Source organism: Mustelus asterias, chromosome 1, assembly GCF_964213995.1.
Source record: "Mustelus asterias chromosome 1, sMusAst1.hap1.1, whole genome shotgun sequence".
NCBI lineage: Eukaryota > Metazoa > Chordata > Chondrichthyes > Carcharhiniformes > Triakidae > Mustelus > Mustelus asterias.
In genome coordinates, this window is record NC_135801.1 from 155,707,410 (window position 1) to 155,734,753 (window position 27,344).

At 41.8% G+C, this 27,344-nt stretch overlaps 1 protein-coding gene across 47 annotated transcripts in view; it reads left to right on the forward strand.

The window, feature by feature from the left end:
- The window catches only part of celf4 (CUGBP, Elav-like family member 4), a 1,189,091-nt gene that overhangs the window by 855,552 nt on the left and 306,195 nt on the right, over positions 1-27,344 (forward strand). For 24 of the 47 annotated variants that reach the window (XM_078220798.1, XM_078220789.1, XM_078220922.1 and 21 more), the window contains one exon: positions 21,805-21,933. In XM_078220798.1, coding sequence (XP_078076924.1) covers positions 21,805-21,933 — 129 coding nt within the window. The remainder of the gene's footprint in view (positions 1-21,804; positions 21,934-27,344) is intronic. The other 23 variants (XM_078221056.1, XM_078221159.1, XM_078220863.1 and 20 more) reach the window with 1 other exon arrangement.

Genomic DNA, 27,344 nt, shown 5'->3' on the forward strand with positions numbered 1-27,344 from the left:
GATTTCATTCCACCTGACACATCATGAAATTATGCCCCACCATTGTAATTTATTTGGTTTACATTTATATTTAGATTTATATCCCTAATCTTCACAAATTAACACAGCTTGTGCAAAAAAGCTAGATTTTTCACGCAGATTTGCACGTTGATTTTTTTTTACGATCATTTTTAGATGCTGAATTAAGAGTTGTTGAATTGATATCAATCTGCTGTAAAATGTCTATTTCCATTTTGCAAAATATTTTGGCATCAGAAATTGCTTCCCAAAAAATCTGTGTGTTGTGTAACACCATTCCCCATAATTTTAACTATTGTGAAAATATTTTAAAGATGAATCATTTTCACCACAGTCATAATAAAAGGATATTATTAAACTAGAAAGAGTGCAGAAAAGATTTACTAGGATGCTACCGGGACTTGATGGTTTGAGTTATAAGGAGAGGCTGAATAGACTGGGACTTTTTTCTCTGGAGCGTAGGAGGCTGAGGGGTGACCTGAGAGGTCTATAAAATAATGAGGGACACAGACAAGGTAGATAGTCAATATCTTTTCCCAAAGGTAGGGGAGTCTAAAACTAGAGGGCATACGTTTAAGATGAGAGGGGAGAGATACAAAAGTGTCCAGAGGGGCAAATTTTTTCACACAGGGGTTGGTGAGTGTCTGGAACAAGCTGCCAGAGGTAATAGTAGAGGCGGGTACAATTTTATCTTTTAAAAAGCATTTAGATAGTTACATGGGTACGATGGGTATAGAGGGATATGGGCCAAATGCAGGCAATTGGGATTAGTTTAGGGGTTTTTTAAAAAAAAGGGCGGCATGGACAAGTTGGGTCGAAGGGCCTGTTTCCATGCTGTAAACCTCTATGACTCCATGACTCTATAATGATCAAATTAAGTTGCTGCAGTTCATTGAAATAAATGACGTTTCTGTAAGCGTGCTTCTTTGAGTAACTTGGCTAAATTTAATCAGGGCAAAAACATACCAGGCAGAACATAACAGTTACAACATTGTCTGTTAACAAAGATAGTTATAAATTATATTCCTGGACATCATGGTCTTGAGCCAGAGAGTTTAGTTATTTTATAAATGAGTCACTCTCCTAGGTGGTGCATGTTATAAGTCAGGACAAAAGCTTTGGAAATTTCCACAGAGCTCTGATCAGTGGAATATCAGAGGGAAGTCCAGATAGATATGTAATAGGAGTCGCTGCCAAGGTTACAAAGAACAGATAGAAGAGCCTTCAAGAAAATGGGGCAGCATGATGGCACAGTGGTTAGCCTTACACTGCCAGGGATCTGGGTTCAATTCCAGCCTTGGGTCACTATCTGTGTGGAGTCTGCACGTGATAAAGGGACAATAATAATCAAGAGTGATTTTAATCTACAAATAAACTGGAAAAATGTGATTGAAAGTGGTAGCTTGGATGAGGTGTTAGCAGAATGCTTTTGAGACAATTTCTTAGAGCTGCAAATTCTGGACCCAACCAGAAAGCATGCTGTTAGATTTGATATTAAACAATCTGACAGGATTAGTTAATTACCTCAAATAAAAGGCACTCCTAGGTAGTAGCGACCACAATATGATTGAATTTTACATCCAGTTTGAAAGGGAAAAGAGTGGGTCTAAGACGAGTATTTTAAACCTAAATAAAGACAACTATGTGAGTATGAAAGCTGAGCTCGCTGAAGTCAACTGGAACACTAGGCTAGGGAACAGATCAATAGAGAATCAGTCATTTAAGGCAATACTCAGAATAAGTACATTCCTACTACAAATAAAAATTCTAAAAGGAGGATCTATCATTCATGGTTAAGTAAAGAAGTTTTAAAAAAGCATCAAACGTAAGGAAAAAGCAAACAACTGCGCAAAGATGAGTGGCAGGTCAGATCATTGGTCAGCATGTAAAGCCTGGCAGAGAATGACTAAAAGTTAAACAGGAGAAAGAAGTTAGAGTATGAGAGAAGCTTTGACAAAGAGTCATCTGGACTCAAAACGTCAGCTCTTTTCTCTCCTTACAGACGCTGCCAGACCGGCTGAGAATTTCCAACATTTTCTCTTTTGGTTAGGGTATGAGAGAAGCTAGCTTGAAATATAAAGGTGGATAGCAAGAGTTTTTACAGGTATTTAAAAAGAAAAGGCGTATGTAAAGTGATTCTTCGAGAGAGTGTCAACAGGGAGCTAACGGCAGATAATAAGGAAATGGTGGATGAAATGAACAAATATTTAGCTTCTGTCTTCACTATAGAAGATGCAAAAAACAATTCCAGTAATATCTATAAATTAGGAAGTAGAAGGGAGAGGGAAACTTGGTGAAATTACAATCATTAGGGAAGCAGTACTGAGCTAACTGATGGAGCTGTTGGCTGACAAGTATCCGGGTCCTGGTGGACTTCACCCTTGAGTCTCAAAGGAGGTGGCTAATGAGACCACAATCAGTAAGGATAGGCAACAACATCTCCTCCACGATTGTCCTTAACACCGGTGCCCCACAAGGCTGTGTTCTCAGCCCCCTACTATACTCCTTATACACCCATGACTGTGTGGCCAAATTCCCCTCCAACTCGATTTTCAAGTTTGCTGATGACACCACCGTAGTGGGTCGGATCTCAAACAATGACGAGACAGAGTACAGGAATGAGATAGAGAATCTGGTCAACTGGTGCAATGACAATAATCTCTCCCTCAATGTCAACAAAACGAAGGAGATTGTCATCGACTTCAGGAAGTGTAGAGGTGAACATGTCCCTGTCTACATCAATAGGGACGAAGTAGAATGGGTCGAGAGCTTCACGTTTTTGGGTGTCCAGATCACCAACAACCTGTCCTGGACCCCCCATGCCAACACTATAGTTAAGAAAGCCCACCAACACCTCTACTTTCTCAGAAGACTGAGGAAATTTAGCATGTCAGCTACGACTCTCACCAACTTTTACAGATACACCATAGAAAGCATTCTTTCTGGTTGTATCACAGCTTGGTATGGCTGCTGCTCTGCCCAAGACAGCAAGAAACTACAAAAGGCTGTGAATGTAGCCCAGCCCAGCCCATCACGCAAACCAACCTCCCATCCATTGACTCTGTCTACACTTCCCGCTGCCTCAGCAAAGCAGCCAGCATAATTAAGGACCCCATCTCTCTTCCACCTTGTTCTGTCAGGAAAAAGATACAAAAGTCTGAGGTCACATACCAACCGACTCAAGAACAGCTTCTTCCCTGCTGCCGTCAGACTTTTGAATGGACTTACCCTGCATTAAGTTGATCTTTCTCTACATCCCAGCTATGACTGTAACACTACATTCTGCACTCTCTCATTTCAGTCACTGTGAATATTTTGTATAGCGTGCAGGAAACAATACTTTTCACTGTATCCTAATACATGTGACAATAATAAATCAAATCAAATCAAGGTAGTAAAAGCATTGGTGTTAATTTTCCAAAATTTTCTAGATTATGGAAATATGCCATCAGACTGGAAGATGGCAAACAGCCCCTCTCTAATCAGGAAGGGAAGGAAACAGCAAATGAGAAACTGCAGACTAGTTAGCCTGATATCTGTTGTTGGAAAGGCCAAATGGCCTACTCCTGCTCATTTCATACAGTCGTCCACATGCTTGTATGTCCTTCGCTTCTGCACTCCATCATCCTTTCCTGTTTGTTTCCTTCAAATTCAAATTAATAAAGTTAAGATGCAGCACAGCCATGATCCAGCTGAAGGCATAAGAAACTGAATGATCCATGCATGATCCATTTTTAAAAATTTGACATGAAATCAGGATTAGCTCAGGCATAGTTTGTCTGTGTGATGCAGAACTTAGAGGGTTAAATTATGAAAATTGGTTACATCAACTTCACTTGTGTTCTCATGAGTAGAGGTAATATAAAGGTGATGTGATCAAGGTATTCAAATTGTTAAAAGCATTTGACAGAGTGGATACGAGGAAACTATTTCCTCTGGTTGGGGAATCAAGAACAAGGAAAAATAATCATGAAATTAGAGCGAGGTCATTTAAGAGGGAAATCAGGAAGTAATTCTTCACACACAAGGTAGTAGAAATTTGGAACCACATCCCCAAAGGCAGCAGATGCTAAGAAAATTTTACTTTCAAGATTGAGATAGATTATTGTTAGCTGAAGGTATTAAGGACTATGTAATAATAGCAGGAAAAATAAATTGAGCAGTGGTTAGAATAACCTCACTGTTTAAGAAGGGAGGAAGAGGGAGAATGGAAAACTGCAAACCTATTAGTTTGATGTCATTAGTAGGAAAAATATTAGAATCCATTATAAAGGATGTGATAACTGGACATTTAAAAAAGAATTAGCCAGAGCCAACATGGATTTATGAAAGGAAAATCATGCTTGACAAACTTGCTTTTAAAACAGCTCCAGCTTCCCGGTGTGAATAGGCTCCACCCACTCCCACTGGTGGCGAGAATCACACTTGGGCTCTTGTTTTTCTAAGTGCCATCCGATTGTGTCTGGGAGCTCGCCCAAAAATGAGCACGATTCTCTCCCATTTTCACACTTATTTATAAGAAGGTTGTGATGAACCTGGTGAATAAGAAAAGAGAGGCGTACAGAAGGTTCAGAGAGCTAGGAGGTGTTAAGGATTTAGAGGAGTATACGGGATGTAGGAAGGAGCTTAAGAAGGAAATTAGGAGAGCGAGAAGGGGTCATGAGAAGGCCTTGGCGGGTAAGATTAAGGAGAATCCCAAGGCTTTCTACAAATATGTCAAGAGTAAAAGGATGAGATGTGAAGGCATAGGACCCTTAAAAGGTGAAGGGGGAAAAGTTTGTGCGGAACCGTTAGAAATGGCGGAGGTGCTTAATGAATACTTTACCTCGGTATTCACGGTGGAAAGGGATCTGGGTGGTTGTACTGCTGGTTTGCGGTGGACAGAAAGGATCGAGCATGTGGACATAAAGAAAGAGGATGTGTTGGAACTATTGAATGGCATCAAGGTTGGTAAGTCGCCGGGACCGGATGGGATGTACCCCAGGTTACTGTGGGAGGCGAGGGAGGAGATTGCGGAGCCTTTGGCGATGATCTTTGCATCGTCGATGGAGACGGGAGAGGTTCCGGAGGATTGGAGGATTGCAGATGTGGTCCCTATATTCAAGAAAGGGAACAGGGACAGCCCGGGAAATTATCGACCGGTGAGTCTAACCTCAGTGGTTGGTAAGTTGATGGAGAGGATCCTGAGAGACAGGATTTATGATCATCTAGAGAAGTTTAGTATGATCAAAAGTAGTCAGCACGGCTTTGTCAAGGGCAGGTCGTGCCTTACGAGCCTGGTTGAGTTCTTTGAAAATGTGACCAAACACATTGACGAAGGAAGAGCGGTGGATGTGGTCTATATGGACTTCAGCAAGGCGTTCGATAAGGTCCCCCATGCAAGACTTCTTGAGAAAGTGAGAGGGCATGGGATCCAAGGGGCTGTTGCCTTGTGGATCCAGAACTGGCTTGCCTGCAGAAGGCAGAGAGTGGCTGTGGAGGGGTCTTTCTCTGCATGGAGGTCAGTGACCAGTGGAGTGCCCCAGGGATCTGTTCTGGGACCCTTGCTGTTTGTCATTTTCATAAATGACCTGGATGAGGAAGTGGAGGGATGGGTTGGTAAGTTTGCTGACGACACCAAGGTAGGTGGTGTTGTGGATAGTTTGGAGGGATGTCAGAAGTTGCAGTGAGACATAGATAGAATGCAAGACTGGGCGGAGAAGTGGCAGATGGACTTCAACCTGGATAAGTGTGTGGTGATCCATTTTGGCAGATCCAATGGGATGAAGCAGCAGTATAATATGAAGGGTACCATTCTTAGCAGTGTAGAGGATCAGAAGGACCTTGGGGTGCCTTATGAGGATAGGTTGAGGGAGCTTGGTCTCTTCTCCCTGGAGAGACGAAGGATGAGAGGTGACCTGATAGAGGTTTACAAGATGTTGAGAGGTCTGGATAGGGTAGACTCTCAGAGGCTATTTCCAAGGGCTGAAATGGTTGCTACGAGAGGACACAGGTTTAAGGTGCTGGGGGGTAGGTACAGAGGAGATGTCAGGGGTAAGTTTTTCACTCAGAGGGTGGTGGGTGAGTGGAATCGGCTGACGTCGGTGGTGGTGGAGGCAAACTCGTTGGGGTCTTTTAAGAGACTTCTGGATGAGTACATGGGATTTAATGGGATTGAGGGCTATAGATAGGCCTAGAGGTGGGGATGTGATCGGCGCAACTTGTGGGCCGAAGGGCCTGTTTGTGCTGTGGCTTTCTATGTTCTATGTTTAAGATCGTCCCCTGAGAATTTCAAACAAAAATGTCACACAAATGACGGGTTATGTGTAAATTTGATAAAGTTGTGAAATACGTCATTTTATTTATTTTCATTAAACCCTTTAGAGATGAGAAATTTTAGTTACTGACTTAAATACAGCGAATGAAAAATGTGGAAAATATTTGCAGCAGTTTGTGGGAACCCAGAGGCTAGATTAAGCAATACTAGGGGTGATATACTTTCACTATAAAAGAACAGCCACTTTGTGTCGCATAGGCTGAAGGAAGCCTGACATAGTCAACATTGAAAACATCTATAACAGCACCATCTACAGGAAACTGTTATTTTCAATTTAGGCATGCTCTAAATGGGAAATTTAACTTATAATAGAGACGCAAAGCGACTTAACCAGGGGCAGCACGGTAGCACAGTGGTTAACACTGCTGCCTCACAGCGACAGGGACCCATGTTCAATTCCGGTCTTGGGTAACTGTGTGGAGTTTGCACGTTCTCCCCGTGTTTGTCTGGGTTTCCGCCGGATGTTGCAGTTTCCCCCCACAGTCCAAAGATGTGAGTGTTAGGTTGATTGGCTATGGTAAATTGCCCCTTAACGTTAGGGGAATTAGCAGGTGATAAGGCATGGGTGGGATTTTTGTCGGTGCAGGCTCGATGGACTGAATGGCCTCCTTCTGCATTGTAGGGATTCAATGATTCTATTCTATTCTGTGATTCATTAAATGGTCTTTATTTTGTATTGTCAGAATGGTGGCATAGAACTTAACTCAATCTACTGTGTATAGTATTGGAAAGATGTAAATGCGTTAGAAGCAATTAGAAGCCACAGAATGGGCATACCTGGAATGGGCATGTTGCCTTAGAGGAAAGATTGGAGTACCCACAGGAGTTTAGAAGAGTGAAAGGGGACTTTGTTGAAATGTATAAGATCCTGAGGGGATTTTGAAAGAATGCTTCCTCGGGTGGGAGAATCTAGAACTAGGGGTCACTGTTCAAAAATAAGGGGTTGCCCATTTAAGACAGAGATGAGGATTTGTTTTTCTCTCAGGGGGCGGTGAGACTTTGGAATTCTCTTCCTCAAAAGCTCGTTGAGAACTTGAATGTCTTGATTTGAATATCTTTAAGACAGAAGTGTAGATAGATTCTGGACAAGCAAGGAAGGGGGTGAAAGATTATCAGGGGTAGGAAGGAATGTGGAGTTGGGATTAAAATTGGATTAGCCATGCTCTTACTGAATGGTGAAGCAGGCTCGAGGGGCCAAGTGGCCTACTCCTGCTCTTAATTCATTTATTAATGTTAATGCTTTGGAGAGATGAGCTTAAATCCCACTGTGGCAGCTGGTGGAATTTAGATTGAAATAACTAATAAACCACAAATTAAAAGATAATATCATGGTCCCCATTTAGGAAACTATTGGATTGTTATGTAAACACATCTGGTTCACTCATGCCCTTTAGGGAAGGAAATCTGCTGTCTGTATCCAGACTGACCTATATTTGATCGCAGGCCCACAGCAATAAGCCATTCATGTTTTAATAAACTGGTACAAAATCATTGAACAGGAATAAAACTGGACAAACCACCCGGCATCAATCAAGGTACCAGAAATGACAATGGCACCCCCTACCTAGTCAACCCAGCAAAGTCCTCCTTACTAACATCTGGAAGTTTGTGCCAATATTGAGAGAGCACTTTGTGTCAAAATTGGGAAAGCTGTTCCACAGACTAGTGAAGCAACAGTCTAAGATGGTCATACTCACCAAATGGGGAGATAGTGGTAATGTCACTGGACAAATAATCCAGAGGCCTAAGCTAATGCTCTGGGGACACATATTCAAAGCCCAACAGGACATATAAGAACAAAGAACAAAGAAAATTACAGCACAGGAACAGGCCCTTCGGCCCTCCAAGCCTGCACCGACCATGCTGCCCGACTTAACTAAAACCCCTTACCCTTCCGGGGACCATATCCCTCTATTCCCATCCTATTCATGTACTTGTCAAGACGCCCCTTAAAAGTCACTACCGTATCCGCTTCCACGACCTCCCCCGGCAACGAGTTCCAGGCACTCACTACTTTCTGTGTAAAAAATCTGCCTCGTACATCTCCTTTAAACCTTGTCCCTCGCACCTTAAACCTGTGCCCCCTAGTAATTGACTCTTCCACCCTGGGAAAAAGCTTCTCACTATCCACTCTGTCCATGCCTCCCATAATCTTGTAGACAAGTAATCTAGTGAAGTTTAAATTAGTTAATAAGTTAGTCTCATTAATGGTGACCATGACAACAATGATCAGTTGTTATATATAAAAAACCCCATCTGGTTCACTGATGCTCTGAAGGCAAGGAAACCTGCTGTCCTTACCCGGTCTGGCCTATATGTGACTCCACACCCACAGCAATGTGGTTGACTCTGAACCATCCTCTGAAATGGCCCGGCAAGACATTCAGTTCAAAGGGCAATCGGGGCTGGGCAACAAGTGCTGGCTTTGTCAGTGCAGCTCCAATAATGTTCAAAAAGTTTAACACCATCACCAAAATCTTGCTGATGTTTACGGCAGTGAGATCTTATGGCCCTGCCGACGGCACAACCCTGCTGCGGTTTCCCGGTGGTGAGGGATGTGTTCAATGGGAAACCCCATTGACAACGGCAGAACCATAACAAACCGCCTGCAGCAAGTGGCAAACTTCCTCCCCACCGCCACAAAACATGCTGCGGAGGGGGGGAGGAAAATTCCACTCCATATCGGACAAAACAGCCACTTGATTGCCATCCCATCCACCCCTCAAAACAGAGCACAGTGGCAACAGTGTGTAGGATTTATGAGATGTGCTATGGCAACCCATACAGTCTCTGTTGACGGAAGCTTCCAATCGCACAACCTTTACTACCTGGAAGGACAAGGGCGGCAGACACATGGGAACACCACCACCTGCAAGTTCCCCTCCAAGTCACATAACATCCTGATTGGAACAAAATCTCCACTTCTTCACTGTCAAAAACCTAGAACTCCCTAACCCAAAAGCACTGTGGGTGTATGTACAAGAGATGCACTGCCATGGTTCAAGCAGGTGGCTCACCACCACTCTGTCAAGGGCAGTTAGGGGCAGGCAACAAAAGCTTGGCTGGCCAGCTGTGCTCCTATCCCAGAAAATAGTTCTTTAAATATTATCTAAAGGCGCATTGTATCAATTGAATTAAATGAGCTAATTATAACAGTTGTTCTGTATCTTTGTCTTACTATGCATTAAAGCAGATTATCTATTCAGATCTAGCTTCATCTCACTTAAGGGTTTTTTTAGTATTTCAAAGAGATTGAAGATGTGCATGTACTAAAGGCACAAATATGCAGCTCAGTTCACAGATGGGTAGCATTATTACATCCCCGGGTTGCGTCTTCCAGCAAGTACATAGTGAGCAAATGAATCAAATCCCTGAAAAAGGGTCTGATTGCTTATGAGAGTGACTGCTTGTAGGAAACTGAAAAATTATCTCAGATGGATCCAAGTTTGCAGTGACACCATCTGGTGTGTAACTGAGCCATACCTGGTACGTGTTGTTAGCTGATGTCAGCGCAAGTGGATTTGGAAGATTGGCCTCAATAAGCTAGGGCTTAGGAAACGAAAAAACAGCGAGTTTCTGCTTTTGTTCAATGTCTATACACCCTGCTGAAAAGTGGTATCAGTGGTGCAGACATTTTAGCTCCCATCCCAGCAAAAATTAAGGAAAATGGGAGTTAAAATGCAAGTCTAGCCTTGAGATGAAACATCCCGAGACCTTGTTCATCATGCCGGGGACTTCAATCAGGCCAAGCTCAAGATTGTACTACCAAGTTACCACCAACACATCTCCTGTTCCACCAGAGGCCCAAATATCCTAGACCACTGCTACACAAATATCAAACATGCCTACCGCTCTATCGCCCGCCCACACTTTGACAAATCAGACCACAAGGCTGTACTCCTGCTCCCGACTTACAAGCAAAAACTGAAGCGGGAGAATCCATCAAAGAAAGTCGTGCAATGTTGGTCTGAGGAATCGGATACTCTCCTACGGGACTGCTTGGAGTCAGTGGACTGGTCAGTATTTAAAAACTCTGCAACTAGCCTGAACGAGTACGCCACTACAATAACTGACTTCATTAGTAAGTATATAGAAGATTGCGTGCCAAAGAAGCAAATCCACGTGTTCCCCAACCGGAAACCATGGATGAACAGAGATATCCACTGCTTGCTGAAGTCCAGGTCTGAGGCATTCAAGTCAAGTGACCCTGGCCTATACAAGAAAGCCAGATACAATCTAAGGAGATCCATCAAAGATGCCAAAAGACAGTACTGGACCAAGCTAGAGTCCCAGGCTAGCCACACAGACTCCTGCCAACTATGGCAAGGTCTGCAAGACATAACAGGCTACAAGATGAAGGCATGTAAAATCACCGGCTCCAACGCACCCCTCCCTGATGCATTCTATGCCTGTTTTGAGCAAGAGGTCAGCGAGAGCATGCCCTCCACCCTGGAGGCCCTGGATGAACCTATATCTGGGGTCACCATTGCAGATGTCAGGGCAGCTTTCTCGAAGGTCAATCCACGGAAAGCGACTGGCCCGGATGGGGTACCCGGACGAGCACTCAGATCATGCACGGATCAGCTGGCGGGGGTATTCGCAGACATCTTCAAACTTTCTTTACAACAATCTGAGGTCCCTAATGTGCTTTAAGAAGATGACCATCTTCCCAGTACCTAAGAAAAACCAAGCAGCGTGACTCAATGACTATCGTCCGATGACTCTGATATCCATCATTATGAAGTGCTTCGAAAGGTTAGTCATGGCACGAATCAATTCCAGCCTCCCGGACTACCTGGATCCACTACAGTTTGCCTACCACCGCAACAAGTGCACAGCAGGCACCATCTCCCTGGCCCTGCACTCAACCCTGGAACACCTAGATAACAAAGACGCCTATGTCAGACTCCTATTTATTGACTACAGCTCAGCCTTCAACACCATTATTCCCACAAAACTCATCTCCAAACTCCAGGGCCTCAGCTGCTCCCTCTGCGACTGGACCCTGAACTTCCTAACTCACAGACCACAATCAGTAAGGACAGGGAATAACACCTCCTCCACGATCATCCTCAACACCGGTGCCCCACAAGGCTGTGTTCTCAGCCCCCTACTATACTCCTTATACACCTATGACTGTGGCCAAATTCACCTCCAATTCGATTTTCAAGTTTACTGATGACACCACTGTATTGGGACAGATCTCAAGCAATGACGAGACAGAACACAGGAATGAGATAGAGAATCTGATGAACTGGCAACAATAATCTCTCCCTCAATGTCAACAAAACGAAGGAGATTGTCATCAACGTCAGAAAGTGTAGAGGAGAACATGCTCCTGTCTACATCAACGGGGACGAAGTAGAAAGGGTCGAGAGCTTCAAGTTTTTAAGTGTCCAGATCACCAACAACCTGTCCTGGTCCCCCCCATGCCGACACTACTGTTAAGAAAGCCCACCAATGCCTCTACTTTCCAGAAGACTAAGGAAATTTGGCATGTCAGCTATGACTCTCACCAACTTTTACAGATGCACCATAGAAAGCATTCTTTCTGGTTGTATCACAGCTTGGTATGGCTCCTGCTCTGACCAAGACCGCAAGAAACTACAAAAGGTCATGAATGTAGCCCAATCCATCATGCAAACCAGCCTCCCATCCATTGATTCTGTCTACACTTAATGCTGCATTGGCAATGCAGCCAGCATAATTAAGGAACCCACGCACCCCGGACATTCTCTCTTCCACCTTCTTCCGTCGGGAAAAAGATACAAAAGTCTGAGGTCACGTACCAACCAACTCAAGAATAGCTTCTTCCCTGCTGCCATCAGACTTTTGAATGGACCTACCTTGCATTAAGTTGATCTTTCTCTACACCCTAGCTATGACTGTAACACTACATTCTGCACTCTCTCGTTTCCTTCTCTGTGAACAGTATGTTTTGTCTGTATAGCGCGCAAGAAACAATACTTTTCATTGTATGTTAACATGTGACAATAATAAATCAAATCAAATCAAATCAATCTTTCTTTACCATTTTGGGATTTGTGTTTTGGTATTCTGGAGCATTTGAGGAACTTATCGGAGGCGACTCAATTATATACAAATCTAGATCCTACCTCTCACCACTCGCAGTGGATGTTCTGATCAGTAAGGATACCTGGATGTACCTGGTGGAAGATCTCAGGGCTATCTTGTATTTGTCTGGTTTATGTACACTTGATGAAGCTTCATCTATGAATGCAGAAAATATTTAACATAATAAAAGTTTAATTACAGTCAATCGATGGTAATTTTGAGCAGACATCTCACCTGAGACTAGGTTGTTAAAATGGACCAGAATACACTCAACATCTGCAGGACCATTCATGTCTGGCTGCTTTGCACTCAAGAGTGAAAATTCATCCTTGGGCGAAGACTGGATTGGGATGTCCCTGGTAACTATGTGCTGTCAATATGCTGAAGCATAGTCACTTAGGCTCACTGGAAAGATGGAGGATGAGGGGTGACCTAATAGAGGTGTATAAAATTATGAAAGGCATAGATAGGGTGAACGGTGGGAAGCTTTTTCCCATGTTGGTGCTGACGGTCACGAGGGGTCATAGGTTCAAGGTGATGGGGGGGAGGTTTAACACGGATATCAGAAGGACGTATTTTACGCAGAGGGTGGTGGGGGCCTGGAATGTGATGCCGGGCAAGGTGGTGGAGGCGGACACACTGGGAACATTTAAGACTTATCTAGATAGCCACATGAACGGAGTGGGAATGGAGGGATACAAAAGAATGGTCTAATTTGGACCAGGGAGCGGCGCAGGCTTGGAGGGCCGTAGGGCCTGTTCCTGAGCTGTATTGTTCTTTGTTCTTTGTTTGTAGGCAAGGTTCCAGTCATGCAGATTGGCCCAGAAAAAGTCTGTGCCTTGGAGAGGGAGAAAGGGATAGAAAACTAGAATCATGAAAAAGATAATGCTTTTTTTTTGCAAAAGATCAATAGCACAGTGCCCATGTTTCCGTAGAATCAATGTTCATTCTATGCTCTTAACTATTTCATTGGCAGGGACATCAAATGAAGAACTCTACTGTGAGAGGACAGAGAAACACACATCCAAGTCTTTCTCTTCTATCACAGCTGTTCCAAGTGGAAAACTCTTTTGTAGCTAAGACATAACACCTTCTGAGTTGAGTTGCTCATTTGGAGAACCGGTGCAGATTCGATCGGCCAAATGTCCTCCTCCTGCCCCATATTCTGTGATCCTGCGAAACCTAACTATGCTATCCTCTTCAGTTGCCTTACCTGCTAACACAATTCTTGTACCCTTTGTATCAAAAGTTTTTTAATATTGAAGGTAACAGAACAGAAACTCTAAAAAGTTCAAGCCCTCAATCAGGTAAAAAGAGCACTAAGCATCTGATAGAGAATCACAATTTCTGGGCTGAATATAATTTAATAGTTTTCCCAGAAAATGTTCTAAGCATAGAACTTACCTGAAGAAAAATGCATTAATATTGTAAAATAATGTAAAAGAAAGGCATGCAATCCACAAAAGAAAGTCGAAGGAACCGATTGAATTAATCTTTTCAGAAGTATAGTCAAAAGAAAATGTAATTTTGCAAATGTTAAGAACCTTGGAAAAAATTAATTCTGCATAATTTTTTTGTGGGTGTTCATATGCCAATCTAACCTATTCATTGTTCTTGCACAATTCAGGCTTTTGATGGCAGTGGGGAGGGCCAGTTTTCACAATGTGCTGGTGGCATTTTGCATTAATTTAAAATTGAGCAAGGATGTGAAAGGAAATTAGTACAGTAATAAACCCAAAGAGGGGGAAAGTTGAAGTGCTACTGAATTTTAATGCAATCAGGAAAGTTGCCGAGGCAGTCACAATAAAAGTAATGAAGAATGTAATCAGAGATTGTGAGGGGAGAAGGTGCAGGAGATATTGAATCTGGAATTTAAATTAGATGACATATAATTCCATTTCAAAGAAGGAAATGGAATTTTTAAGCATGGTAAAGAGGGATTAACTGACGGCAAGTTTCATCAGAGCGAGAGACCTTTGTCTTTTGTGATTCTCATTTTAATCACATGGATTAATTTGAGGCAGTTAATGTCTTTTCAGTTATGGACACAGTCTGGTAGCTGGGATAGATGTTATGAAGATGATAAAAGATTATTCTAGGGCAGCAAGCTGTGGTGGAACATTTCAATTATTGTTATTGACAGCTCCGAAAACAACCAGAGAAAGAAACTTCATTTTTTCTGTGAATCAAGTGACTCAGGATGGACAAGCATTGAAATTCAGCTTCCTTTTATGATAACATCAATGATAGTCTTCACTCAAGCTCAGCATACGTTATTTAATTCCTGCACTGTCTTTAAATATCGGTATTCTATAGGCACATCCATTCTGCTCTCTTCCTTTTCAATGTGTTGAAATCAAGACAGTCTAACTACTCGAATTCATTCTTTCCTGGATCCTCAACGCCGTGGTCTAACCTTCCTTAGTTAACATCTTCTCCTCAAATACTCTTTAATCTTTAATCAGTCAATTTGGTATCACCTAATCACAACTTCCTGGCTGACCTCATCTTGATGAGTGCCTTGTGCCAATTGAGTTGACTTTGAACTAGATTTCTATGTAATAATATGCTCCTTTTAAAAAAGCTGAAAATATTTACCAATGTTGTGGTCAGTCCTTGCCCTCCCTGCCTTAAGGAAAAATGGGTGCATGCCAATGGGTCACTGGAGTAACCTCTCCATGGTGTGTACCGGGTGGGATATATATGGGGACTCTGGGATGTCCTAGCATCAGAACCCCACTCTCGGCATTGCTAGAGGGGTCCAGAGAAGTGCGAAGCATGACATTCTGCATCAGTTTTGGCTGCAGAAGCTGCCGGAACGTGATCCATCACAGGACACACACACAGACAAACTGAGGGGCAATTTTACTGCGGCCACTGCCCCTAATCTGCATGTTTTTGGAGTGTGGGAGAAAACCGGAGCACCCAGAGGAAACCCACGCAGACACGGGGAGAATGTGCAAACTCCACACAAACACCCGAGGCCAAAATTGAACCCGGGTCCCTGGAGTTGTGAGGCAGCAGCGCTACCCACTGTGCCACCATGTGGTCATTAGATAAGCATAAACTATGTTGAGGACATCTTTTCCAGTTATAATTAATTTGATCTAAATTGGTAGAACTGTGCTATTAGAAAATATCTTCCATTCCCCAACAAGCCAGACATAACATATGCTCCATGCAATCAACATAATATATGCTACATACAGTCAACAGACAAGGCAAGATTGCAAATGTCTAGACAACAATGCTGCTTACTTACATGATCTAAAGAATTGTAAGTAACGCCTTTAATCAAGGAATGACCGCTCCACCTACATATATTTTTTTCTGGAATTGAAATACAAATCTGGCTTTTTATAGCTGTCTTTTCCTTTTTTTTTAATTATCAGGGGAGTAAATGGTGTCTGTAATAAATAGTTTTAATTGTTTTTTTTACACAATTTGCCAAATGTCTCATTGGAACGTTTAGAATACTGATGAAGTTGCTGTACACAGCAGTAAATGTCATTATTGTCAATCTGCTCTGGTAATTGGTCTGCCCCCATTATCAGATAAAATATTACTAAATAATTTACACCACTGAAAGTCCTTGGACTTCTCTGTCCCCTTTCTCCGATAGCAGCGTTCAGCAGTGATCATTTAGGAAAACCAACTGCAGAACGTAGCACAAAAGCACTTTCATTTGAGGAAAAACTTTATTCCAAATGCCTCAGCAACCCAGCAGGTTAGATATGTAAATTAGGTACGGTTCGCATAATATACCTTCGATGTTTGTCAGCAGTGATTTTTCTATTGCTAGCGGCCGTCCATTCTGTTCCTTTCTAACGATACTGTTCCACGATATTGTTCCATGCATGCTTTAATTCCCAGTTTCATCAACACCGTGGCATCCTCATTCTCACCAGCGTTAGGACACAGGCCTTTCTACTCCCTTCTTACTCACCACCAGACCCAGTAATATTCAGGCCTTGAATTCTCCCCACTCGCTCTTTTATTTCCAGCACTGGGTAATTAACCATGAGAACAAAGTCTTTGTCTAGCCCATTGACACACCATGACTTTGCTGGAATCAGTTAGTTTGCCAAAAACCAGGGGTTTTCCTCCTCTGCGTGGCTCAGTACTGGACCACTGATGCTTTATTCATTAACGATCAGGGCACTGTGTCCCTCCTCTTAATTTCTATTAAGTGCATAAGTGGTTATTTTCTAATAAATTGTCGTTGTACAATACCCTGCCAAAACTGCAAGTGATGATGTGTTAATTGGCCTGTTTTATTTTCTGCTGATAGAAATAGCTAACTCCAAGCTGTCTAAAACCCCTTCTATTATTGAAATAAATAGCTGCATTTTTCCAAATAAATTAGCTGCCCTTAGAGCAGTGTTTTTCAAACTATTTTGCTGGCGCTCGACTTTTACCAAATGAACATCCCTTGCAACCCACCCTAAGGCTGAGAGGGTCTGAGTGATATAAGTAAAGGTATCCAGCCGCTTGTCTATCTCCCACAGCACTTGTTTTGAACTGAGTGAATCCTTTGAAGACTAATCGTTAGTTGAATGGCTCCTGTGCAGCTCAGCAGTATGGACTCTGGAATTGCACATCCTACTGGTTGGAGCTGTGGTGTCCATTGGAAAGTTCAATGTGGCTGCTCATTATATTTTACTGTCAGTGGCTAAATGCACAAAGAAATGTTGCTGCAAAGAGGGAACAGAGAGAGATGGATGTTTACCTACTTCTGAGCCAACCTGGTTTCTGCAAGTAATTGCATTTCTGTTTTATAAAGTTCTACACTATGGTGCCTGCTGCCTTGCGTTATGTTCAGTTTAGAATTACTTTGTTACCAATAGGTTAATTAAAACCTAACCTGCCCAAGAAAGACTGGCTTAATTTGAATTTCTATTGAAGTTCCAGGAGATCTGAGTGCTAACTCTGGCAATCTGATGGTGTGTGTGTGTGTGTTGTGTGTCTGTGCACACGTGGTGTGTGTGCGCATGTATGTTTGCGTTATCTGCATGTGTGTGCATGTGTGTATTTGTGTGCAGTGTGTTTGCGGCATGTGTGTGTCTGTATGGTGTATGGGTGTGTGAGTATGGTGTGTGTGGCGCATATGTGCGTGTGTATGTGTGTGGGCATGTCTGCATGCGTGTGTGCGTGTGAGAGAGAGTGATGAGTCTAGTATAATCAATATTGACCCAAATTGCTATCCAGGAAATTTTTAAAAGATGAAACTTCCCTCAAGCTGCCTCTTTAGATTGGAATTGCTATTCGGGTTTTTCCCCTTTTAGTGAATTAATTCTGTGCAGCTGTTTATTGGTTTCTTGAATTAGATCACGTCACAAGCGAGATCAAAAGTTAAGATTGTGCAATGGTAGAACTTTGAGAATCCAATGCACTGCTCCACAAAATGGTTCAAGTGTCTAGCTCCAGGTTTCCTTGTGATAAATCCCAGTCTCTTCAGTGAAGTTATGGGGTACACCAGAAAAAGAGTTTGGAGGGTAAATCTAGGTAGGCCACATGTTAACAGCTAGATGCATTTTAGATAAGGAACAAGTGGAGAGATTTTTTTTAAATTTGGGAAAAAATCAGTCCAAAGGATTATTCAAAGATGGACTGGGTCTGGTCACACCACATGCAACACTTGATTAATTGTTTCTATATCACTTGTGGAAGTTCAATACACAATCCAGCTGGAAGTGATGATATTAACGTGTAGATACCTATTCCAGATTCAGTGCAGTTCCAGTTTCTATGTCCATTCTTCTGAATTTTTGGTTTGCCAAAATATCCTTCCATAGTCAGCTGGACAAGCAATGAAGGGAAAAGACCTTATGGCTACTGGATATTTTCACCATCACTGTATATACTAAGCATCCTCACTATTAGTTGCTCTAAACCAGTGCATCAGAAATTATAATGATTATATATCTTGTTGAATAGGAAATATGTTTTTTTCTTTCCAACCACTTTTTCCAGTAGTTCTTTGAAAATGCACGGCCCATCAAATTAAGGTCTGGTCAAAATTGGCAGCGATCCCTTCACAAGTGCTCACTGTCTAAGTTCACAAGAGGAACGGCTATTTGGCAAAGCACAAGGAAACTGCTGATGTCAATAGAACATACCTGAGTCAGTGATGATGGACAGTGGGTAGTAAAGGAGAGTCCAACAGTAGTGAGTTTGGCAATATTAATCACGATGCTAATGGTATATCTCTGTAATGCAAAGTTGTTCAAGGTTTCTGAATTAATGAGCACTTATTTTGAGAATGCTCTCTAGAAATGTCATAAAGGTAACACATGGAATGTGCAGCAGAGGGCGGCACAGTGGCACAGTGGTTAACCCTGCTGCCTCATAGTGCCAGGGACCTGGGTTTGATTCCTGGCTTGGGTCACTGTCTATGCGGAGTATGCACGTCCTCCCCTTATCTGCATGGGTTTCCTCCAGGTGCTCCGGTTTCCTCCCACACTCCAAAAGACATGCTGGTTAGGTGCATTGGCCATGCTAAATTTTCCCTCAGTGTACCCGAACAGGCTCCAGAGTGTGGCCACTAGGGAATTTTCACAGTAACTTTGTTGCAGTGTTAACATCAGCCTATTTGTGACATGAATGCATAACTTTAAAACTTTAAACATGGAATAGAAATATTATAGTAGAACATATGTTAGAATCAGGATCATTGAAGCTGTAGCTCCATCTTGAGTGTTAACCAATGTCAAATTGGAATGAGTTTATTGCTACCGTAAGATTCAGAGCAAAATTATTTTCTACTTCTTTGACTGTGAATAGAGCACAGGGGAAAAACATTTTAAAAATGAATATTGTAAGCAAGCATATAAACACAAGTTTAAGATTTTTGATTTTGGTGAAAATATGCATTTCTATTAGATTTTCAATCGACCTCCTCTTTCACCGTTGTGTTGCTCGGTTAACGGAAGTTAATTTCTATAACCTGCATCTGCAATGCCTTTTCCGAGATGACAGGTCTAACTTTATACCATATAGACGAGTAACTGCTATTTATAACTTGTAGGCTATCTTCACACCACAGTAAGAATCCACCTCAGAGGATTATAGCTACAGACAGTGGGGGAGAATGTCATACCAGTCATTATAATCGATCCTCACTTCAAACACTCTGCACTTCAATTCTCTTATTTGCTTCTTTATTTGAAGGCAGCTGAAACACAAAAACAAAACCACAAAAGGTGATGGAAAGGCTGAAGAGAAAAAATACTTGCTATCTTCTTTCAAACTACTCATTAACTTGTCTGTCTCCAGAAAGGCATAGAGGGAAATAATTTTAGATCTATTTGCCGAGTTTATGTATTATGAGTCATGGTCACAGTACATATTTTGACTGTATATTAAAAATTAAAGTTTATTTATTCGTCACAAGTAGGCACACATTAACAATGCAATGAAGTTACTGTGAAAATCCCCTAGTGGCCACATTCCGGTGCCTGTTTGGGTACACTGAGGGAGAATTTAGCATGGCCAATGCACATAACCAGCACGTCTTTGGACTGTGGAAGGAAACCGGAGCACCCGGTGAAAACCCGCATTACTCACAGAAAAATACATAAAAGACTCTGTAAAAACTAATTTCTCTTTAAATTTGTATTTTACAACTGAAAATTGATTGACGATTAATGCTAAGCTTTGCACCAATGTCAGAGATGGAGAAATCAGGCTCAATCATGTTGATGCAGAAGCTGTTACTAATTCATTATTGTAAAATTGTTACAGTGTTGTTACATTATTTTATTCAATTGCATCTGTTTCATTTACACTTCATTACCATTAATGCAAATTTAGTTGATTGCATGTGGCTTCTTACTACTGTAATTTAACTGAAATAAGCTGCAGGGCATATACGCATTGAAAGAGCTCCAGCTGTGGTGAGGGGTATATGTAGTGCTTTTCTTTAAGTATTCTGTCCAATTCTAATTTCCCTGCAGTAAGTGGATTTGTGTGGTTGAGTTGAGGTGAAGGAGAGTACGTCTGATAAAAGTGACTCTGGGTTAATTTGTGAGCCTGAGTAAAAGTAATTGTGTTTGTTTAAATTGGTAGGTAACATAAATGGGTTCAGAGTACATTGGAGCAGAAAGTTTGTGCCGTGAGGTAGCAATTTCATGCAATCTACTTTTGCAGAGATGAATAATTGAGAAAGGGATTTTTTTTTTATTGAGGCAACAGTTAATTCAGGTAAAATGTGTCACTTTTGTGCATCTGAGGTTAAATCTTTCAAAGACCCACCCGCGACGCAGGTAGGAGAATCGGGTCTAGAGTCAGTGCACAGTGCTGCCAGTTGTCCAATGCATCGCTGTGCAAATCAGATTCACTGACTTCTGATTCTCTGGTCTCACCTCACCTTGTGAAATTTGCCCTCTAACATAAAAGGGACATAATTTGTATAAGTCGGGGTCCTCTATGCGTATACATTGTGAATTTGTAGAGTTTTGAATACTGAAGTAACAAGCATTTCACTTTGAATGTTTAACACATAAACTGTAACTGACTAATTCTAAACGCTCAGTTTCAAATTGCAAAAGGATACAGTATGTTTAAAAACTATTGTGAAAAATATAACTACAGTAGTTTTCCAATCATTCAGATTAATCTATTATTGCCATTTGAGGCAAAATATCAGAAGGGTGTCTGGCGCTCATGGGACAGAATGCGACCAGGAGTCAATGTCATCAGTAGAGCAGGAAGAGGGGAGAAATCTGACAGTAATAATTTGTGGTAAAGAAAATATCAGTTTGTGTAAAAAAAAAGGAGAAAAAAACTCCTTCATTATTGTAAAGGAGCATCTGTTACTCCTGCCGTTACATGCCTGTCTGCTCGTGTGGGCACTGCTGCCATCTTAAGACAGAATGGAAAAGTGAACGAAATGAATTAGCAGAAACTGCGGAGTGAAATGGATTATCCTTTGCAAATTTCAGGTGCACAAATGCAAGGATTTAATTGCAATCATGTCTAACTTAAATTTCAAATAGAAGTGTGTACCTTGGTGTCAAGTCAAGAAAAAAATTGTTTTTCAGTTAGGATGCTGCCAAGCACACAATTTTAAAATGTAACGTACAAGCATTGTGATGTGTTGAAGAATGAAATCTTTGTTGTGACACAGTGGATGCCTATTTTTACATAAATAACCTAACATTTATATGGCGAAATTATTAATTTATAGATGTATTTGATATGACTATACATAAAACCATCCAATCGTCTACATTTTAATGTGAATATTTTCCAAAACAAAATAAAAAACTAATGAGTGCAATATAGACATATTGGAGACGCAAGTTGTTTTGTTTTTAATAAATACAGATATATTACTAAATGTATATAGCATGAACCAGCAAGGATTTGGTAAGCACCTTTAACTTTTGTTCCAGAAGACAGAAAATTGTTTGTGGGCATGCTGAACAAACAACAGTCAGAGGAGGACGTACGCAGACTATTTGAAGCTTTCGGTAACATTGAGGAATGCACAATCCTTCGAGGGCCTGATGGAAATAGCAAAGGTAAGACGGTAATGCTTCAGTGTAATAAAAGCTGTCTAGCAACTTAACAGCTTTCTTATATACAGCAACACAATGTGATTTAAAATGGGCCTCAGCAGACTGATAGGTTACTTGATAGCACAGAGCCATTCCTTTTAGCATTTAAACATTTTTTTGTGGTACTATCTTTGTCTGCGATAGGATTCTTCTTTAAAAAAAAAATAATGGGGCATTATTATTTGGAAATAAGGGAATCTTTGATGCTTAAAGCTAATGTGTGAGGGCCCTAATCAACTTCTTGCGTGTGTAATGGTCATTATCCAGTAGTGTGAAGAAGTGGAGCTCTCACAATTGAATCATTCTATCTGCCACAGCCTAGTGTTTCTCAACAATTTGTTGGGCCATGGGCATCTTCTATTTGATAACCCCCCTCCCCTCGCAGATTCCTCCCTGCCTTTCCCGAAGTTGATGATCACTAATTGGATGTGACTCCCCAGCATCTCCATGCTCAGGTAGACACTGTTTAATTCTGAGCCTCGATGTTGAGTACCATGTAACCCAACAGTACATGACATCATGGGTTGATTATTTCCCTTTCTGGTTGCACTCTCATGTAGACTTTCTAGCTGGACACTAGTCAGGCATAGGAACCTTTGTGAATACTGTCCTTCCCCAACCAAGGGAAGTTGAACTCAATTTTCAATTAATTAATGGAAATCAGCAATGTAATCTGACTCTGCAGCATACCAATCAGTACAATGATATTGGAACAGCAGTAGACCATTCAGCCTTTTGCACTGTTCAAATAGATTATGGCTGATCCTTTCCGTAACACATTTTATCAAATTTTGTTCTACATACATAGGGAAAGTATTTCCTTGGCAATTTTAGCAGAAACCTTTTTACATTAATTTAATTTCCTGGTACAGTCTAGTTTGAATGGCAAATTCATAATTGTGCATGTCTAACAATTATATTAAATTGCAAAGTCATTTTATTCGAATGGCAATTCTCCTTGAAATGAAGGAGTTTTGGGTTGGAGGAGCTGGAGGCAAAGATTTGTCGTATGAACTTGTCTCAATAAGTTTCAAAATACTGACGAAGGATGGTCCATTTTAAAGAAATGACATTCAGCACCTCAGCAAACATATAACATTTTTAACAGAATATTAATATTTAATATAGATAATTCTGATTGACAGGAATTAAAATTAGCAACAAAATCTTGAATGATCAGTAAATATAGACTGCTCAACTTGCATTTTTATAGTTGATGACATCACCTCAAGCTTTGCATCTTGTTACTGCCTGGGAACTCCACCCTACCTACCACCCATTATTCTATGTACAGATCTCAAATGCATGAATGAGTCTGTAGTTGACCTGGGAATTAAAAGAAAAACAATTACAATTTTTGACGATCTTCCCTTCTTCTGAACACATAGTCATCACTGGCATTTAAGGTGTGCCTTTTTCTTTAGACAGGTTCCATCATTCATTCATTTTTTCTGTCCACCTGTTTGTCTATCAGCTATTAATCTGAACAAGCAAATAAAGGCACAGCAATTGAAAACTGACCTGAAGCTGCACGGCTGATCATTGGAAAGAGGATTGTAAACATAGGAGCATAGGAATTAGGAGCAGAAGTAGGGGCAGATTTCCAACTTGCCTCCAGAACATTACAAATCTTCCATTATTATAGAAGCCATCTGACTTTCTTCACAATGCCAGTTCTATGCTCGCTTACCAAGGTGAAAATCTGTATCAGAAAGACATTGCGAATGATATTGCTCTTTGAGCCTGCACCACCATTCCATCAGATCATGGCTGATCTCTCCTTGATCTCAAATCCGCCTCCCCACCTGTTCCCCATATCCCTGTTTTATTAGAAATATATCTATCTCCTTCTTGAAACCATTCAACGATTCAGACTCTACCACACTGTGGGGCAGTGAGTTCCACAAATTCACCACCCTCTGCGAGCAGTACTTCCTCCTCATCTCAGTTTTAAACCTATCACCTCTCAACCTACGCCTGTGACAAAAAGAGAGAAGGAGAGAGACCAAGAGAAGTAGGAAGGCAAGGAACAGATATAGAGAAAAGATGAGAGAGGAAACAAGACCATGTAGCTGGAACTGCCCAGACTAAAATTGCTCTGTGCTCTATGCTACAGAGATATAAACAGTGAAGTATTTCCTTTACAACCTTGGCCAGTTGGGACCCGCCACACCATTATTACTTGATGGAGTGCTTCATTACAATGAGATGAACCAAATTTACTGAAACAGGGCAGGGAATGGAGCTGAGTCAAAATAACATGTAACATAAAATAATGATAATTCAAGTAATTTTGTTGCATAACTTTGCTGCAGTTATTACAATGCTTAATTGGGTTTATCATGCTGAGGCATCCTGTATTCAGTGTTTATATTGAAAGTGCATTTCATTTCAACTGGTAAACAATATTACTTTTGGTTTTAAGGGTATTTTCGAATCAGTGCACTTTCATTTCTGGAGAGCTGCATTTTATTCCAATTTAGTTAAATATGTGAATGTCAATTCTCTCATGGTTGTTAAAAGACTGACGGAGTAGAGAGACTTAACTGCCTCGGCCGAATCCACTCTGGGCCTGAACCCATTACACAAAGTACCTCTGGAAGCTGGCAGTCTCGATTCAGAGACACTTCACTGGGAGGCTCGCTATGGACCCAAAGGTCAGAATAAGTAGAATGACTTGTCATTTTATATTATTAGTAGAAGATTGAGTGAGAAAAGGAAAGCACTGATCGGGGATTAACTAGTCTGCGAATGACCAAGCAGGAATGATTCAGGCCTCATCAATGTCATTCACAATGGCTTCCTGATACAGATTTTCACCTTGGTAAGCGAGCGTAGAACTGGCATTGTGAAGAAAGTCAGATGGCTTCTATAATGATGGAAGATTTGTAATGTCCTGGAGGCAAGTTGAAAATCTGTCCCAGATGTCCAAGGAAACCAAAGAAAGGCAGCTCCCTTTAAAACACCTGCATGACCAAATAGGATTCAAGAAATATCTGAGTTGTTGGGCAGTGACCGTAGCACAATCTGATTTGGGAAAAAAATGTGATAACATAATTTCACCCTGGTGTCTAATTTTAGGCAGCCAAGCTTCGAAGTATCTAGATGGGGGAAGTATTTAGAAATAAATCTGTTCACAATCCTTCAAAAAACTTCATGCAGAGTTTGTAGGACAAGTTAAATTTTATTTATTCATGTCACAAGTAGTCGTGTCACATTAACATTGCAATGAAGTTACTGTAAAAATCCGCTAATCACCACACTCTGGTGCCTATTCAGGCACACTGAGGGAGAATTTAGCATGGTCAATCCACCCAGCCAGCACGTCTTTTGGACTGTGGGAGGAAAGCGGAGTACCCAGAGGAAACCCACACGGGCACGGGGAGAACAGGCAGGCTCCGCACAGACAGTGACCCAAATCGGGAATCGAACCATTGCTAACCACAGTGCCACCTTGCCGCCCTATATGCATACCTAAATGCTCAGGTAGAATGAACAAACTTACTCTGGTATCGATTAACAGGGAAATTAGTAGCCAGTTTAAAAACGACTTACAAAGCTTGTAGGAAGGAGGATTGTGACTACTTGGCTGAATGCAAGATTATAAAGCAGCAGACCATAAAATAGGTAAGGATGCTAAGCTAGTGGGTGAGATATTCTGGCTGTTCACGACGGTGGGATCTTACGGTCCCACCAGCGGCGCACCACTGTCACAGGTTTCCCAGCGGTGTGATGTGGATTCAGTGGGAAATCCCATTGACAAGGGGGGGAGAACAGATGCTGCCACCAGCCACCTCCCACCACCGAGAAACACGCCACAGGGAGGCTGGATAATCTCTCACAGAGTTTGAAAGCAACATTGCATTAGATGCAAAACATGAGACCAAAATAATTCTTCCAATATTTTAACAGCAAAAGTTAGACCTGAAATTAATCCCTATCTGAGTTATCTTTGTACCAGGGATGACATTATCAAAATTCTATCCAATATCAAAAATACAATTTTTTTTCTCTGTGGACTCCAAACCTCAATAAATCAAAGATTCCAGTTGGGCTCAAGAGTCTGGTTCATGTTAACTCCTGGGACACATGAATAGGTGAGTTAGAATTTGCATTGCAATGTTGAAAGAAACCTAAGTGCAGTTGAAGACATTGCAAATATCCCTAAGATATCAGATGGGCTGATTTAAAATAACATAGTGGAACTTACAAAAACCCCAATCACAAGGGATAGAGTATTAGAGAAACTCAAGGAGCTAAAGGTGGACAAGTCAACAGGACCCGATGAACTGCACACTAGGGTTTTAATCGAAGTGGCTGCAGTGATAGTGGACCCATTGGTTGAAAATTTTCATAACTCGCTAAATTCTGGGAGGGTACCAGAAGGTTGGAAAAAAGCCAATGTGACTCCCTTGTCCAAAAAGCGAGAAAGGCAGAAGGCAGGGAGCTATAGGCCAGTTAGGTTAACATCTATTACTGGCAAGATGCTGGAGTCAATAATCAAAGAGGAAATAACTAATCATTTAGGAAAGCTGAATATAATCAAACATAGTCAACATGGTTTTATGAAAGATAAATCATGTTTCACAAACTTGCTCAAATTCTTTGAGGCTGTAACAGTGAGAATAGATAGAGAGGATGTAGTGGGAGCACTCTTACCAAAAAAATTCTAAGTGCCGAATGAGGGTTAAAGCAGAAGAGTTTCAGACCATTTTTTCGGCAAGACAAAAATTCAAATCTTATCACATTTAGAAAAAAAAGAGGTGAAGTATGATTCTCATCAATAAGGAGAGTGGACAGAGTTTATTCATGCCAGGAAGGCAACTGCTGGCTGCTAGAGAGCACTATTGCGCTTGCGCCTGATCTCCCAGTGTACCGTGTACAAGAGTACATAGTGTATTGGGAGTTTGTCACTACCCCCACCCCTCTGGACAAGGCCTCCCACACCACCCGATTACCCCCTGATCACCTCCTCCGCCACCAATCCCCATTTGCATCCCCCCCCCCCCCATTTAATCACTTCCCCCAATTCTGCCACTGGCTGATCACTGCTCCTAGTTGATTGCTACCCTCATTCACCCACCCACTCCAGTCGATCGCCATCCTCATTCAACTCCTCCGATTGCAGAGTGCACAGCTCCCCACATGCTGCCTGCCCTTCAGGCCCTGCTCCTCTCCTTAGCTCCTGCCCTTTGGCACTACCTGGTGCTCAATGGGCAATGCTGCTAGGGTACCCGACTGACACTGCCAGGGTGCCAGGCTGGCACTGCCAGGGTCCCAGGCTAGCAGTGTCAGGCTGGCACTGCCCAAAGAACATTGTCCGCCCCTGCTCTGACCACCTGAGAGGGCCTCAATGGCCTCTGGTCCCACTGGCG